The sequence below is a fragment of the Mastigoproctus giganteus genome, chromosome 6, assembly GCF_048544385.1.
Source record: "Mastigoproctus giganteus isolate SK-2022 chromosome 6, ASM4854438v1, whole genome shotgun sequence".
Taxonomy (NCBI): domain Eukaryota; kingdom Metazoa; phylum Arthropoda; class Arachnida; order Uropygi; family Thelyphonidae; genus Mastigoproctus; species Mastigoproctus giganteus.
The window spans coordinates 208,639,153-208,654,163 of NC_143580.1; the positions used below are offsets into that span (position 1 = coordinate 208,639,153).

General features: G+C 33.3%; 1 protein-coding gene across 4 annotated transcripts in view; it reads left to right on the forward strand.

The window, feature by feature from the left end:
• The window catches only part of LOC150084913 (poly [ADP-ribose] polymerase tankyrase-like), a 1,170,388-nt gene that overhangs the window by 321,123 nt on the left and 834,254 nt on the right, over nucleotides 1-15,011 (forward strand). For all 4 annotated transcript variants that reach the window (XM_090376702.1, XM_090376704.1, XM_090376701.1 and 1 more), the window contains 3 exons: nucleotides 1,149-1,278; nucleotides 6,388-6,505; nucleotides 14,157-14,311. In XM_090376702.1, coding sequence (XP_090232828.1) covers nucleotides 1,149-1,278; nucleotides 6,388-6,505; nucleotides 14,157-14,311 — 403 coding nt within the window. The remainder of the gene's footprint in view (nucleotides 1-1,148; nucleotides 1,279-6,387; nucleotides 6,506-14,156; nucleotides 14,312-15,011) is intronic.

A 15,011-nucleotide genomic window follows, 5' to 3' on the forward strand; every position in this document is an offset into this window, starting at 1 on the left:
GTAGAAATTGTGTGTGTGTGTGAGTGTGCGCGTGCGTGCGTGCATTACCCATATATAAGTAAACCCCTTCATACTCTTAGGCATTTAGCAAAGAAATATCTTTAAGAATATTAAATAGTGTATATCATTCTTGTATTGATTTGGTGAACAGTGGTGGTAGAATTCTTTCCCACTTCAACTTTTGTTTTTTTAAGGAATTTCTAGGCTGAAGTAAGAAACATTTACAATTGCTGTATCAGCTAAACACAAATAATAACTGACCTGCTAATTGCAAACAGATTGATAAGAAAAACTAATAGATGCAAAAATTAGTAAATGCAAACGTATACTTAGTGTAGTTCAATATTTGCTCCCATTTGTTGCTTAGATATGTCTTATCTGTAAAGATCTTTATAATGGAAATAATGAGGTCAAGAAAGTCTAGGTGTTTATTTCTATTTGGGATTGATATTGTTAAATATTCATCAGTTCTATGTATTTGGTTTATGATAACATCATCTACATATTTTCCCCAGTAAGTAGACTGGAGTGGTGCATTAAAAATGTATTTTATTAATTATTTAAAATGATTGTATTAAATATTCTAAATTACTAGTAGGTAAATTACTTTATTTCTGTTACTTGCAGTGACTGAAGGTGCAGAGGTGGAACATTTACAAAATGCATGATATAGGTGTTTTTTTTATAATATATAGATTCACATGTTAGAATACCTTATATGATGGAATGTTTACCCCCTTACTGTTTCTGTATGGTTAAGGAGAGATTAAATTGTAAAGTGATATGAGTGATTGATCTCTTTACAATTTAATCTCACCTTTAACCATATGGAAATTGTAGAGGTAAGTTCCATTATATAAGGTATTGTAAGTTATTTATGTCAATTTACTTCTAGGACATAATGTTATTCTATTAACTATTTACAAGTAAATAGGTTCATAAAATATACATGGTGATGTTTTCTTGGTTATGGTTACTACTGTTTATATGAACTACATAATTGCTTTTTGTATAATTCATTCTGTGGTAGACAAAATGTATTCCTTGAATTATGTGATAATTTCAGAATTAAAATTGTAATCAATTTGAATTACACATTACTTGTTTTAAAAAGAGTAATTATGATTTCTTCTTTTCTTTTATTTTAGGAAGAATATCAGTTGCAAGAAAGGTTGTTTTAGCAGCCACTCAAGCTACAAAAAGTCACAAAACTGTTGAAAGACTTCATCCAAATCCAAAAGTTACCTTGTATGAAAAAGACCCAACATTTGAGTCCAAGTATGCATACATAAGAACTGAATCATGTTAAAAATAAATGATTAAATAACAATGATTACCTTTATAAATGTTGCTTATTCAGTTGAGAATTCTATGTCTGGGTGGACATGAAGATTAAGTTGTTTAAATAGTTTTTGTGACCCGTGTGTAATTTGGAATGTTTTTTAGAGTTCATTTTGTTACTATATTTTTCTGTACATGTTGTGTTTTGTGGTTATGTAATTGTATAGTGGTTTAGTTAACAGAAGATGACATTAGGTAAGTAATTAGGGATAGCGATAGACACTGCTGCCCTAGTACTAATAGTCGAGAGTGTAGAAATTTTTTTAGTTTTAAGAAAGCCAACAGTATATGACAGGAATATAAAGTTAGTGCTTAGGTTGGTACCACAGATACATATGGTACATGTGTATATAGAAATAGTGTATGTATACAAATGTATAATAATCTTATAATTAATCTTTCGCTTAACAGTCTTATAAACTTTTATTATTGTAATCTTAAACTTGTGGGTAACTGGCTGATAAATGTGAAATGGTCTCTTGTCAGGATGCTACACCATTTCATTATTTCAGCAAAATATATGCTGAGATTGTCCATATGTATAGCGTATAATGTTTCAGTTGTTTACTGTACAGGAAGTACTTGTGGTGTAGCCAATAATTTAATTTAAATCTAAATGACCTTTTATGGGTTTTTATATGTACAGGTAACTTTGGCATCTTCCTTGTTACCTTTAAATTTATTCAAGTAAAATCTATTATTCGTTTAACTGGGGGAGGGTGGGAAAGCGTAAGTTTTACTGATAATGTTACACTGTTGGATAACGTTTTACCTATATTTAATTAAAAGTTAGGTATTTAATAAAAAACGTACAAAAAACCCATAAATATTATATATATATAACCATATAAATAAGAATAAGAGTTAAAATAAAATAATGCCAGCAGTTATGTTAAGACAAGAGCGAAAATAATCAAAATTAAACCTAAATCAAACCGAGGGGGGGGGAAGAAGAGAAGGGTAACAAGAGTAAAAATATTGCAGTAGAAACTCTCTAAAATAATTTAAAAAATCTAAGTGAAAGAATAATAATTCATTGAATTTTGAAAGCCAATTAAATAGAAATTTAGCGGTACCCCCTCTGATGGGTACCAGGTCCAAATTTATGTGAAATATCACCAACAGAGGTGTTAACCACTACAATAAAATAAAACAAAAATAAACCAAAAATAGACTGACCATTATGCCCCATCTCGACAGAGGACCACAAGGCCAATAATGGTCAGGGAATCGCTGCATTTCGATTGCTGGACAAATCGCCGCAAAGAAGAATCGATCGAAAGATCAGCCCGCCATCCGATTCTCAGATCAAACCACCAATGCAGAAGACTTGAACAGTAGTGGTCCTGATGCAGCGAAAATTAAAAAATAGAACAGCTACGAGCACTCCAGTGCAAAGCCACACTACCGACAAGGTAATCTCAACCAGATTATATAGACGAATAATGAATTATGGATGGCAGCACATCCATATCTAAGATTTTTTATTTACCACAGATGTCCATGGGCAAACTTCCATATCTTCAGAATTTAACTGCCTATCTACTAATGTAATGAATGACTTGTTTCTGGAAAGATTAATTGTGGAGTGTCTTCTCCTGAGAAGAGAACGATACTAATGATAATGCTGCAGCTTCACAGATCACTCTTATTTTAGTACTGGCAACAACGCTCCATGTTTCTCTCTCTCTCTCTCTCTCTCTCTCTCTCTCTCTCTCTCTCTCTCTGAGTTTGAAGTTGGACAGTAAATGGATGTTGGCTGGTGGCGGCACGTGTTCGGATTGTTTTGAAAGAGAGAGCGGGAATTATAGAAGCCAATTCAGAAGAACAGTGCCCATGGAAGTATCTGTAAAAACAGTGCGTCTGTTAGAGATGAATCATTAATTAACCTAACTGCCCTCTTCTGAATGGAATCAAGAGGCCTGAGAGAGGTTTTGGGGGCACCACCCCAGATGTGGGAACAATATTCCATGGTAGGACGGATTTGCGATTTATACAGAGTGAGCAGCTGTTTGGAAGAAAAGTAACGCCGAGAGCGAAAGAGAAAACAAAGTTTTTTAGATGCAGAGGAAGCAATATTTGTAATGTGCTTGTGCCAAGAGAGATTAGAAGTCAGGGTAATCCCCAAAAGAGATATATCATTTTGCCTAGATATCGGAATGTCACTAAAAATAAGCATAGGAGCAGAAGAATCCTTTTTGCGAGATATAAGACAAGACTGAGATTTAGAAGGGTTGAAATCAAATAATTGGTCTTTGCCCCACTGGAGAATTACCTGAAGATCGGCATTTAAGGAATTGGTAGCAGATTTTCGAGAAGTGGAAGCTGATTGAGCAGGTGAAGGTTTCTTAAAAAAACACGATCAAAAGCCTTTGAGATGTCAAGAGCAACTACTTGTGTTTCACCGAACCTTTCCATTGAATTAGTCCACAAATGGGTAACATAAGTCAGAATATCACCAGTGGATCGACACTGACGGAATCCATATTGGTGATCGTTTATCAGACGGAAGGTTTCTAGGTAGTTTAAGAGTGGGCGGTTAATTGATTTCTCCATTACTTTAGAAAGAGTAGAAGTAATTGCAATGGGATGATAATTGGATGGGAGGGATTTGTCACCCTTTTTAGGAACTGGCTGGATATGAGCAAATTTCCAAGCCGAAAGAAAAATACCTTTGGAATAAGAAAGTGAGAAAAGGCGGCAAAAAATAGGAGTAAGTTCAGGAGCACAGGTTTTGAGAACAAGTGGAGAAATACCATCGGGACCGGGAACTTTCTTAGCATCAAGATTCATCAAAATCCTTCTGATATCCTTTTGACGGAAGACCACAGGAGGCATTGAGTGGAGCGTGTTGAGAATGGTGGGAGGTGTTTTACCAAGATCATTAATACATGAGCTGGAAGAAAAATGGGATGCTGGCAGGTCAGCTTTATCCTTGGCTGAAGTGACAACAGAACCAGCTGGTTTGGACAGAGGTGGGAGCAGAGATGGGCAAAAGTTGTGGCCAATAGCTTTGGCAAGAGACCAGAATGCTCGGCTACCATTAGGGCAAGAAGCAAGTTTTCTACTCTTAGCCTGTTCAAACTCTAGTTTGGACTGATTAATAACTGCTTTACAATTGTTGCGAGCTTTGGTGTAGGCAGAAAATGAAACTGAAGAAATAGAAACAAGCCAATTACGATATGCAACATTATTCTCTTGGATGGCCCTAGCGCATTTATTGGAAAACCAAGGTTTAGATAAAGGACAAGATTTTAAAGTGGAGTGTGGGATAAAGGATTCCATTCCTGCAAGAATAATTTCACTGACACCATCTGAGCAAACATTGACATCAGAAGTTTTGAAACAGTAATCCGACCAAGGAAAAGAATAAAAGAAGTCTCGCAGTCATCCCATTTTGCATTCTTGTAATGCCAAACAACACGAGGTTGGGAATAGCCATGAACAAAGGTTCCATTGGAGAAGAGAAAATCACCAAGTTGTGATCTGAGGTGCTTAAAGGACCTCTCACTTCGACTGTGTACTTCGAAGGGTTGTTTGTGAGAAAAAGATCAAGCGTATTGGCTCTATGATTAGGATTGTCTGGTATTCTTGTAGGTAAATGAACAATCTGTGCTAGGTCATTAGTAATTGCAAAAGCCTCAGCATCTCGACCTACTGGGACGGTGTGACTAGAAAACGGAAGCCAGCTGGAGTTGTGACACCAAGGAAAATTACCTCACTGTTAGGAAAGTTGGACTGGAGAAAGTCAAGTTGCAAAGAAAGGAAGTGAAAGAGCTCCAAGTGATTAGTGGAGTTGGGAGAATGGTAGAGACAACAGATGAATTTGACACAATGAGGTAGACAGATTTTAAGCCAGAGAAGATCAAAGAAAGGATATTCCAAATTGCCAAGTCTCTGACAGGGAATATCAGAACGGACATATGCACAAGTACCACCTTTGAGGCGAAAGGAATCATACAGCGAATAATTGAATGTAGTAATTGAATGATGAAGCTGATGAGCAGTAGTTGAATCAACCGATAACTTAGATTCTGTCAGAAAAAGTACATGGGGTTTGGCATACTGCAAGTGGAAATGGATATCGTTGAGATTAGAATTGAGACCACGTATATTTGCAAAATGAATTAGGAAGTCCTTGGGAGGTTTAGATCTTTTCGCAGATAAGCTTGCTCTATTAGTTTGACAATTCGTGGTGTATTCAATAGTAAGAAAAAGTGGGTGGGACATGCCGTATGAAGTAATGAAATTTTTGGATATGGCGTACACGTGGTTAGAATATACCCATATCCTTGACATAACGTGGCCTTGACAATGCTCCCCTCATACACACTACTCGGACTCCCTGCAGTCACTATCTTGCAAAGTAGAGGTTGCAAGATTATACACTACCTGATCCGGAAGCCTCCTAGAGAGTTACCAATAGGTTCGGTCCAGTGTACTAACTAGCGGCCGGCCTGCGAACACTGTTTTAGAGCTGTACCCTCGAAATGTAAGGAATATTGGATCTTGCCACGACGTTCATCATAACCTCAAAAGTCATCAATCATGCTTATTCAGCACTCGTGACTATGCACACTGAATTTGATTGAAGCCAAGTGGATATTAAATATTTTCAGTGTATTGGGTACAAGCGTAATTACCATGGAAAGAAATTGTGAATGCCTGCAAGGTAAAAGCAGATAACCTGAAATTAAATTAGATTTTATATGTAAGAAAATAATTTTTTAAAAAAGCAGTTTTTGGATGTGATTATAGACTTAAAGGTAAACTCAGAAGAAAAATTTATGAGGCTAAAAATTGCTTATCACAACAAGAAATATATACTTATTTTTAATCAGCAAAGGTGGAGATTCTGGTACATAATAACAACTGTGAATGTAGATTAGTTTGGAAATATTGCTGTTTGTTTATTGAGAATGTTGATATTTAAATGGTAATTATGTTTCTTTTATACCTGATGAATTTCAGTAAAAGTCATATAATGAAATTAAAAAATATATATTTTTTGAATGGTTAATTTTTTTTCTGTTTTTATTATTTCAGTGTATCAATACCATTTGTTTCAACATCTGCACATAGCAAATTACTAATCCGTGCAGTGATTTTGAAAAACATTAAAATGTTACAGGCTTTTCTTGAAGATACTCAAAGGATATGTTCAGTAAGTATTTAATTTATACTCTTGACTGAGAAAACGTTTCGCTAAATATTGCAGATAATTAATGAAAAATGATGCTATGGCAGATAGTCATAACTTTTTTTATAATTATAATCATAAATCCTCATTATATTCCCCTACCCTAATCATTATCTACATTTTCATATATGCAAAAACCAATAACTCTATTTTGGATATAACCAAGTTTGCATATATCAGTGAGGATACTTTCTGCTTTGTCAGCATATTATATTAATCTTCTTGCAATATATCTATCAATTTAATCATTGCACACATTTCTATATTATAACAATGTGTAAGCAGGGCCGGATTTATGCATAAGCTAGACAAGCTACAGCAATTTCCTCTAAACAAATAAGAAAATTATTGTTGTTATTAGCTACAGCTTAGGGCCTCACATTATAAGGGGCCTCTGCGTCAATATAGAAAAAATAATAAAAAATAAATAAATAATTTATAAATAATGAACATCAGTATATAAAAAAAATGAAAATTATTGTTATTTATAGACTTTTTGCTTTTCTGCTTTTTACTTGCTATAAAAAACAATTTATTGAAATATACTTCTGGTTGTTTTTACAAGGCACACCTATTTTTGGAATCAATAAATTACGAATGTGCCAATGGTAAGTGCCAAATCGGAGATTGTTTACTTACTCATAGGGGAAAATCGGGCAAAACCAGGTAGCTAATCTTTTGTCAGACAGTGTGCTTTCAGTGTTATTTGTTAATATGTATGAGTGATCTTGTTAAAGTGAGCAAGCCTTTAAGAATATTATTAACAATAATATACATATTATTACAACAGTACTATTTAATGAAATAATTATCTTTATTTAAATTGTGAGATGAGTTAGATACAAATTTTATGTATCATAATTTACAGATAAAAATAATCTAACGACAATAATAAAATAATCAGATTAGTAATCTAAATACATAATTAACTTGCATAATATCATTTGCGATATTGTAATAAAAACAATAGTTAATAATTATTATTTGCTAAAATTGAAAAATTTTTGTTTTTACATTTTTTTTACTTATCTGAAATAAATTTTGCTTAGGATTACAAATGAAGAGAAGTTTTGCAAGAGCGTAATCAAAAGAGAAAAAATAAGAAGTTATTACAGGCTCATTTATCTAGTTTACCCAGAGTTGACACTTATTTTAAAGTAATACAAATAAACATTCATTTATTGAGAATCGACCTGATGTATCAATACCTATCCCTACAGATATTTATAGTGCAGTTACATCTAAACCTGTTTATAGTGCAGTTACATCTAAACCTGTTTATAGTGCAGTTACATCTAAACCTGTTTATAGTGCAGTTACATCTAAACCTGTTTATAGTGCAGTTACATCTAAACCTGTTTATAGTGCAGTTACATCTAAAACTATTCCTATAGATAATTTTACGGCAACTGCATCTGATCCTGATATTTTAGACTACAATACAGAAAAGAATCAATAAAACATCTATACAAAATACAATGATGTGGTCTATGGAGTATTTTAACTAAGGATGTTAAATCCTTAGTTAAAATTGTGAACCCAAAACCTTGTTTTGGGTTCACAAAGCACCTGTTGACTGTCAACACTGGAAGGATTCATTTGAAAAATCAAAACAACTATTTAAAAATAGGGTATGATATTGCTTCCAAGGACTCTTTCACTCCACAAAAATCGATCGATGAATATACTAGTCAAGAGTGGCTAGTATATTCTCCATCAACTGGATATGGCTACTGTTTTGTGGGCAAGCTTTTTTCAAATTCAAGATGTGCTTTAGCCAATGATGGTTTTAACGATTGGTGAAACCCCATTTTACTTAAACAAAATGAGAGTTTAACCGATCATAGAGCTGCTTTGCTCACATATTTATCAAGAAAAGGTGGATCCACTAACAAATTATAAAAGAACAAAAATATTGGAGACGGGTGCTTCAGTGTATTGTTGCAGTTGTATCTCCTTTGACAGAATGAGCATTGCCATTTCCAGGCGATGGCAAAAAATTTAATTCACCTTGAAATAGAAATTTTTCTCATATTATTAGATCTAATTGCTCAATTTGATCCTTTTCTCACTGATCATATTGGTGGTTATGGGAATTCTGGGTCTGGAAACCTATCATAGTTATCTAAAGCAATATGTGATGAAATTGATTTAATGGCTAAAAAAAAAGTAAGAAAATCTATTTTTGAAGATTTAAAAGAAGCTGGTTATTTTAATTTGTCTGTTATGCCGGGCCTGATTTGTCACATATTGAAGAATTAACTGTTATTGTAAGATATATATGTCCTCATGATGGTCATCCCGTTGAACGATTTTTAACATTCATTCATTCGAATAGAAAAACCATTCCAGAGAAAATTTTGCGAATTTGATACATAATTATATTATTACTGAATGTAACATTGGTTTTTTTGCAAGAGTAGAGGAAATCCCTGTGTTAATGCAGTCATTGTGTCTGGGAAATATAAGGGTATGCGGCAAAAAGTTTCAGAGGGAAAAAATATGCCATATATATTCTCTGACATTTGTTAAATTTGGTCGGCCATGCTGCATTTGATTGTTGCCTTGATACAATAAATTTTTTTGCAACAAACCTATATAGTTTTCTTTGCTTCGGCAAAATCAGGCTTGGGATCCAAATCTGAAGTTCCAAAAGTCTTTCTGACACTAGATGGGAAGCACATATTAAAGCTACAAGAGCAATTATGAATAATTATGATGCAATTATTGATGTTTTAATTAAATTTCAAGATGATGAATACGAAAATGGCGAAACGAAAAGAGAAGCCTCTATTATCCACAAAAAAATGGAAGAACTTGAATTTATGTTTATGCTTGTATTATGGAATTATATATTGGAACAGTTTCGCAAAACCAGCAAAATATTACAAGACCCTCAAACATTATTAAATATATGTTCTAAACTGTATGCATATTTATCAGATTTCATAAAAGAAACCAGAAATAGTTTTGATGAATTTGAACAAAATGCAAAATAAAAATTACAAGATAACATAGATTATAAGAGTGCAAAGAAAAGAAGAATATCTGGAAAGTACAGATTAATGATGGAAATGCATCTGATATTGATGATCTTTCTGCAAGGGATAAATTTAGGATAAAATCTTTCATTCCTATCATGGATTCTTTAGAAAGTAATTTACAAACAAGAGCCAAAGTATATAAGAATATTTCACAAAAATTTTAGTAAATAATTACTTTGAAAATAGATGATAACTTATACGAAGTTATAAAACATTTTCATCTGTATATAAAGAAAAATTGTTCTCAAACAAATGAGTTTAATTATCAAAATTTATGCAATATAACAATTCAAGACAAAATACAGCCAGTTTTTCCAAAATTTGAAACAATATTTCAAATTTTTCTTACCTTGACGATAACTAATTGCTCTGGAAAAAAAAGATCATTTATCAAGCTTAAGAGGGTAAAAAATGAATATTATACAACCGTACTTCAAAACAAACTCTCTTCCTTGAGCATCTTATATATGGAAAGTGTCAAGCTTTCCATATACAGTGAAACTTCCCTTTAATGGACAGCCATGGGGAACGAAAATGTGTCCGTTAGAGAGAAGTGTCCGCTAACAAGAAGTCTGAGGGAGAGAAAAAAAAAAAAGAAAGAAAAATCGTTAAACGTTTAATGTAAAATTAAATTAAAATATATACAGATTTTGAACAATATTTTTGTAAATAATATACAATTACATACACAAGAGATAAAGAAAAATCATGAAACGTTTAATGTAAAATTAAATTAAATTATATACAGATTTTGCACAATATTTTTGTAAATAATATACATACAATTGTGCTATGCATATTATGACTTTATCTTATGAAAAATACATACAGTAATCACTTATTTTCTTCTGCACCTTCTTCCGGCTGATAATTTTGCTTTCAACATTTGTTTGGAGTGAAGAAACCATCGAAAGTCCTTCAGTAAGATACTTCAGTGGCGAAAAACATTTTTAAACGATTGATTTGTATGAGCGCTTCTTCTATTTTCATCGGTGGTTTGTCGTTGATATGTTCTTCGACAGAATGACCTCCTTCCATTTCTTCATCCTCATGAGGAACTTCTTGAAAAATATCGATGATAATGTCGTTCATGTCTATAGCACCATCTTCTGTAGTTAGGTTCGAGTCTATATCTTTGTAGCCAGGGTCACTTGTAGCTGAAGTATTGTACATTATCAATAGATGAGAAGTTCTTGTTCTTCTTGGTGCTCCACATTGCTGTTCACAACTTCAATTTTTGCGTTTGAGAAGCCAGACTTTACAAAACAGTTCACGACAGTTTGTTTTCTAATTGCGTTTACTGAAGAGAAAATCCATCGAATCGCATCTAGGATGCTGATTTTCTTTGCAAGGTCACTCGCACATGTTACATCGTTCATGTTTGCAATGAGATGTCTTAAAACACGTTTTCTCTAGTGAAGTTTAAAATTTTTTATTATCCCTTGATCCAAGGGCTGACACTCTGCAGATGTGTTTGGTGGCAGAAAAACGATTTGAATGTTGGACAATTCAATGTGCGGGTGAGATGCAGCATTATTCATGAAAAGAATAATTTTTCTGTTTTGACGAATCATGTTTTGGTTAAAGTGATTATCCATTCGCTCATGATATCTCGTGTCATCCACACTTTTTTATTAGACTTCCAATCAACATTCAAGATTCAACTTTATGCCCTTGAAACAACGAGGATTTTGTGGTTTTCCTATAACAAGAGGTTGTTCAAAGTCTCCCAACATATTTGTACACAATAGTACAGTCAAGCATTCCTTAGAAATTTTTCCGCCCTGGAACTTTTCGTTTTTTAGACTCATTGTTTTTTCAGGAAGAACTTTAAAACACAACCCTGTTTCGTCACAGTTGTAAATATCCTTAGCTTCAAAATCACGACATAAATCTTCCAATTTGACGGTCCACTCTGTTACAACCCCAGTATCAACAGATCCACCTTCACCACTTACGGTTTTCTAAGAAATTTTATGCCAAGTTTTGAACTTGTCTAGCCATCCCACAGAAGCTTTGAACTCATTTACTCCCATAGATTTCGCAACCTCCAAAGCCTTTTCCCTAATAATAGGCCCGTTAATGGGAATTTTTTTAGCACATTCGCGACAAAACCACTCATACGTAACATTGTCAATTTGAAGTCCAACAGTTTTCGGGAATGATTTTCGAACCTGATCATTTCCGTGTTGCCAAAATTGTTTGAGCAGTTCATTTATTTTTCTTTAGGATGTGGCTTACCTGCGTCTTCCCGATTTTGAATTTTGTAGCGAGAGTGCGAACACTATTTTTTTGCCGATCATACGCATTAATGAGTTCGACTTTATCTTTTAAAGTTAAATGTTTACGAGAAGACATTGTGCACTTCACACGGCACTGAACAAAACTGAAACTGAAAAGACGAAAGGCCGACCATATCCCCCCGCCTGCACACACCGAATTCATCAGAAGTTTTACACGTGCCTTAAAATTCTTGAAAAAGGGTTTAGAACCATGACGTAAACCTTGATAAAATTCAGAGAATTGGAAATAGAAAATAAACACACAATTGAGGCAATACGTGGAAGAAAAGTTCCTAGAAAAAGGGCCATAAGCTCGCCCGCTGTCCATTATGCGGACATCAAATTAAGTGCTAATCTGAACGAAACAGTGCAGATTGCCTGTCCGCGTCCGTTACAGAGAATGTCCGCTAGACAGAAGCTGCAAACACGTTAAAACCAATAGAGGTGAGTTGGGGAATTTGAAAATGTCCGTTGTAGAGAGATGTTGAATAAACATAATTAATAAAATTATTTATTAATCATTTTATAAAAAATTGTCTTTATCTCTTACAAGCAAAAAATTGCGTTTTATTTATTTATTTTTTAACAAAAATGATTGAAAATAATGTCTTTTGTTTTATTATATTATTAATTTAATTGATATTATTGTTATTATTATTGTTAATGTCAGAATGTCTGTTTTTTTTAACAATTAATAAAAACGTATGTATTCTATGTATGTAGCATTTTATATGCACCCGTTGATGAGCTTGAAATGCTATTAAACCTAAAATTGACTCAGTATGGGAGGGTTCACACCAATCTTAAATCTGGCCATGTGTGTATGAGAGGGTATATGATAGAAGTATTTGATTATAGTTAAATAAACAGTGGCACAGGAGTAATCTGTAAGGAAGGTTTAGCAGCATTTTGTTTTTGCTATTGCTTAAAGGTTTCTGCCTAAGTGAAAAGTGTCTGCTGTGTGTGTGTGTGTGTGTGTGGGTATTACACCACTAGGTGGCATTATGACCATATTTCTAGTCACATGTTTGGCAAGTGTTTAAAAATAGCAGTTTAGCTACTTTGCTTTTCATGTTATACCTAAATTTTATAAATGAACTTCATTCTTAATGGATTTCTAAGAGAATTATTCTAAAAATCTAAATACGTTTGCTCTAAAAGTACTTCATTGTTTTAATTATATTACTACTCCTTTCACAACCAAACAGATCAGCGATTTTATAATTGGTTATGAATCATTAACCTTAATAAAAATACATGAAACAAAAGGGAAAAAAAAAAAATTTTAGTTAGGAATCCCCATGTTATGGCTTCATGTTACATTGTGAAGCATTTTCATTTAACAGTGACGTTCTAAGAGTTGCAGAATTTGCCAGAATAAATAACATCACAGTGCAAGTTCTTCTATTCATCAAATTTGTTTCCTCTTTATTCCGAATACAAAGGATGGTGAAACAAAAAATATGGTTATGGATGCAATTCAGAAGAAATTTTTATCTTTTGAAATGGATGATGTTTTCAGCTATTACCATAATTGAAGACAGTATCAGTGTAAAATGAACTAGGTTAGTAAGCATGTGTGGGTAGTGGTTGATTTAGAGTTTTATGGGGTGCATGGGAAACTAAGACCATAGTATGGCCATCTTTCAATCCCTACTAATAATTTTTCCCTTAAATTTATTCAAACTACCCACTTCTGCAACATCAGTTGGAAGTGTTTTCCAAAAGTCAATAGCTTTGGTGGGGGGGGGGTATTAGCTCATCTCTGTTTCCTGAAACCATACTTTTAAATTTAAATTTATGTCCTCTTATGTGTGTCATCTGAGAAAGAGTAACAATATCATCAGAATTTGGTTTACTCAATGCATTTAAAGCTTTAAACACTTCTGTCAGGTCTCCTTGCAGGTGCCTCTAGGAAACAATTAAAAAAATGCTGCTTATCTGAAGAAAATACACCTCAAGTGAAAAAAGGTAGTTCTTAATGGCCGACCGGGCTAGCCAGGTAGGTAAAGTGCCTGCCTGGCAACCCAAAGGTCGTGGGTTCGATTTCCACCTCGGGCTTGGATCACAGTAAAATGCAAAAACTTTGGGAGGTGCAATATGGCCATAGAAGCTGATGTGCCAACATCTAACAAAAAAAAAAAAAAAAAAAAAAAAAAAAATTCTTAATGCACTATTTGATATGGACTTACTGTTCATCTTGTAGTTTTTTTATTTCCATTAACTTAAAGTTGGTTCAGTTGATAATATATATTATTTTATTTTATTTATTACTATTTTTTTTTGTAGTTAAATGTGCCTCAAAGTGTAGATGTCGCTTACACTGCTTTAATGTATGCTGTGCTTGAAGAGGATCATAGGGCAATTCGAATGTTGCTTTCTGTGAATAAGCGAAAATATGCCAGCCCTCCAGAAAATTTGTTGACATTCCAAGGCACTGGGAGGTAAATTCAAGTAGTTTATGCATTTTGTGTATTGTATATATTTTTCTGTGTCGGTGGTTACAATCTTTTCTGAGAAGTGTACCCCTCTTTTCTCAGTTTAGACTTGTGTATGCCTTTATCCTTTTCTTGTTTTTAATGTTAACAATTATGTTAAATATAATTAACTACATAATATCGGTGTAAATACACCATAGTTAACCCATAGATTTGAGCTACGATTGTAGCGTAGAAGGCATCGTTTTAATTGTATCTCATAATGTGGTTGCCTTCACAACAAGATAGCTACTATTGAATTACTTATTTTTTTAAGCGTTATTTATTTGAAGTAATTCAATAGTAGCTATCTTGTTGTGAAGGCAACCACATTATGAGATACAATTAAAACGATGCCTTCTACGCTACAATCGTAGCTCAAATCTATGGGTTAACTATGGTGTATTTACACCAATATTATATAGTTAATTATCAAAACCCATAAGGATTATGCCTAGTGCATTTAATTTTCCAAAGTTAAATATAATGTAAAATATGAGTATGGTACAAAATTTACTAAATAAAAATATATCAAGTAAAGTTAATTTTATACAGTACAGGCTGGCCTCGATTAATGCAATTAATTAGTCCCACAAGCACATCGTGCAAAATTGAAACGTGTTAATCGAATATAATAATCAATAGGAAAAATTATAATTGGTCCGTG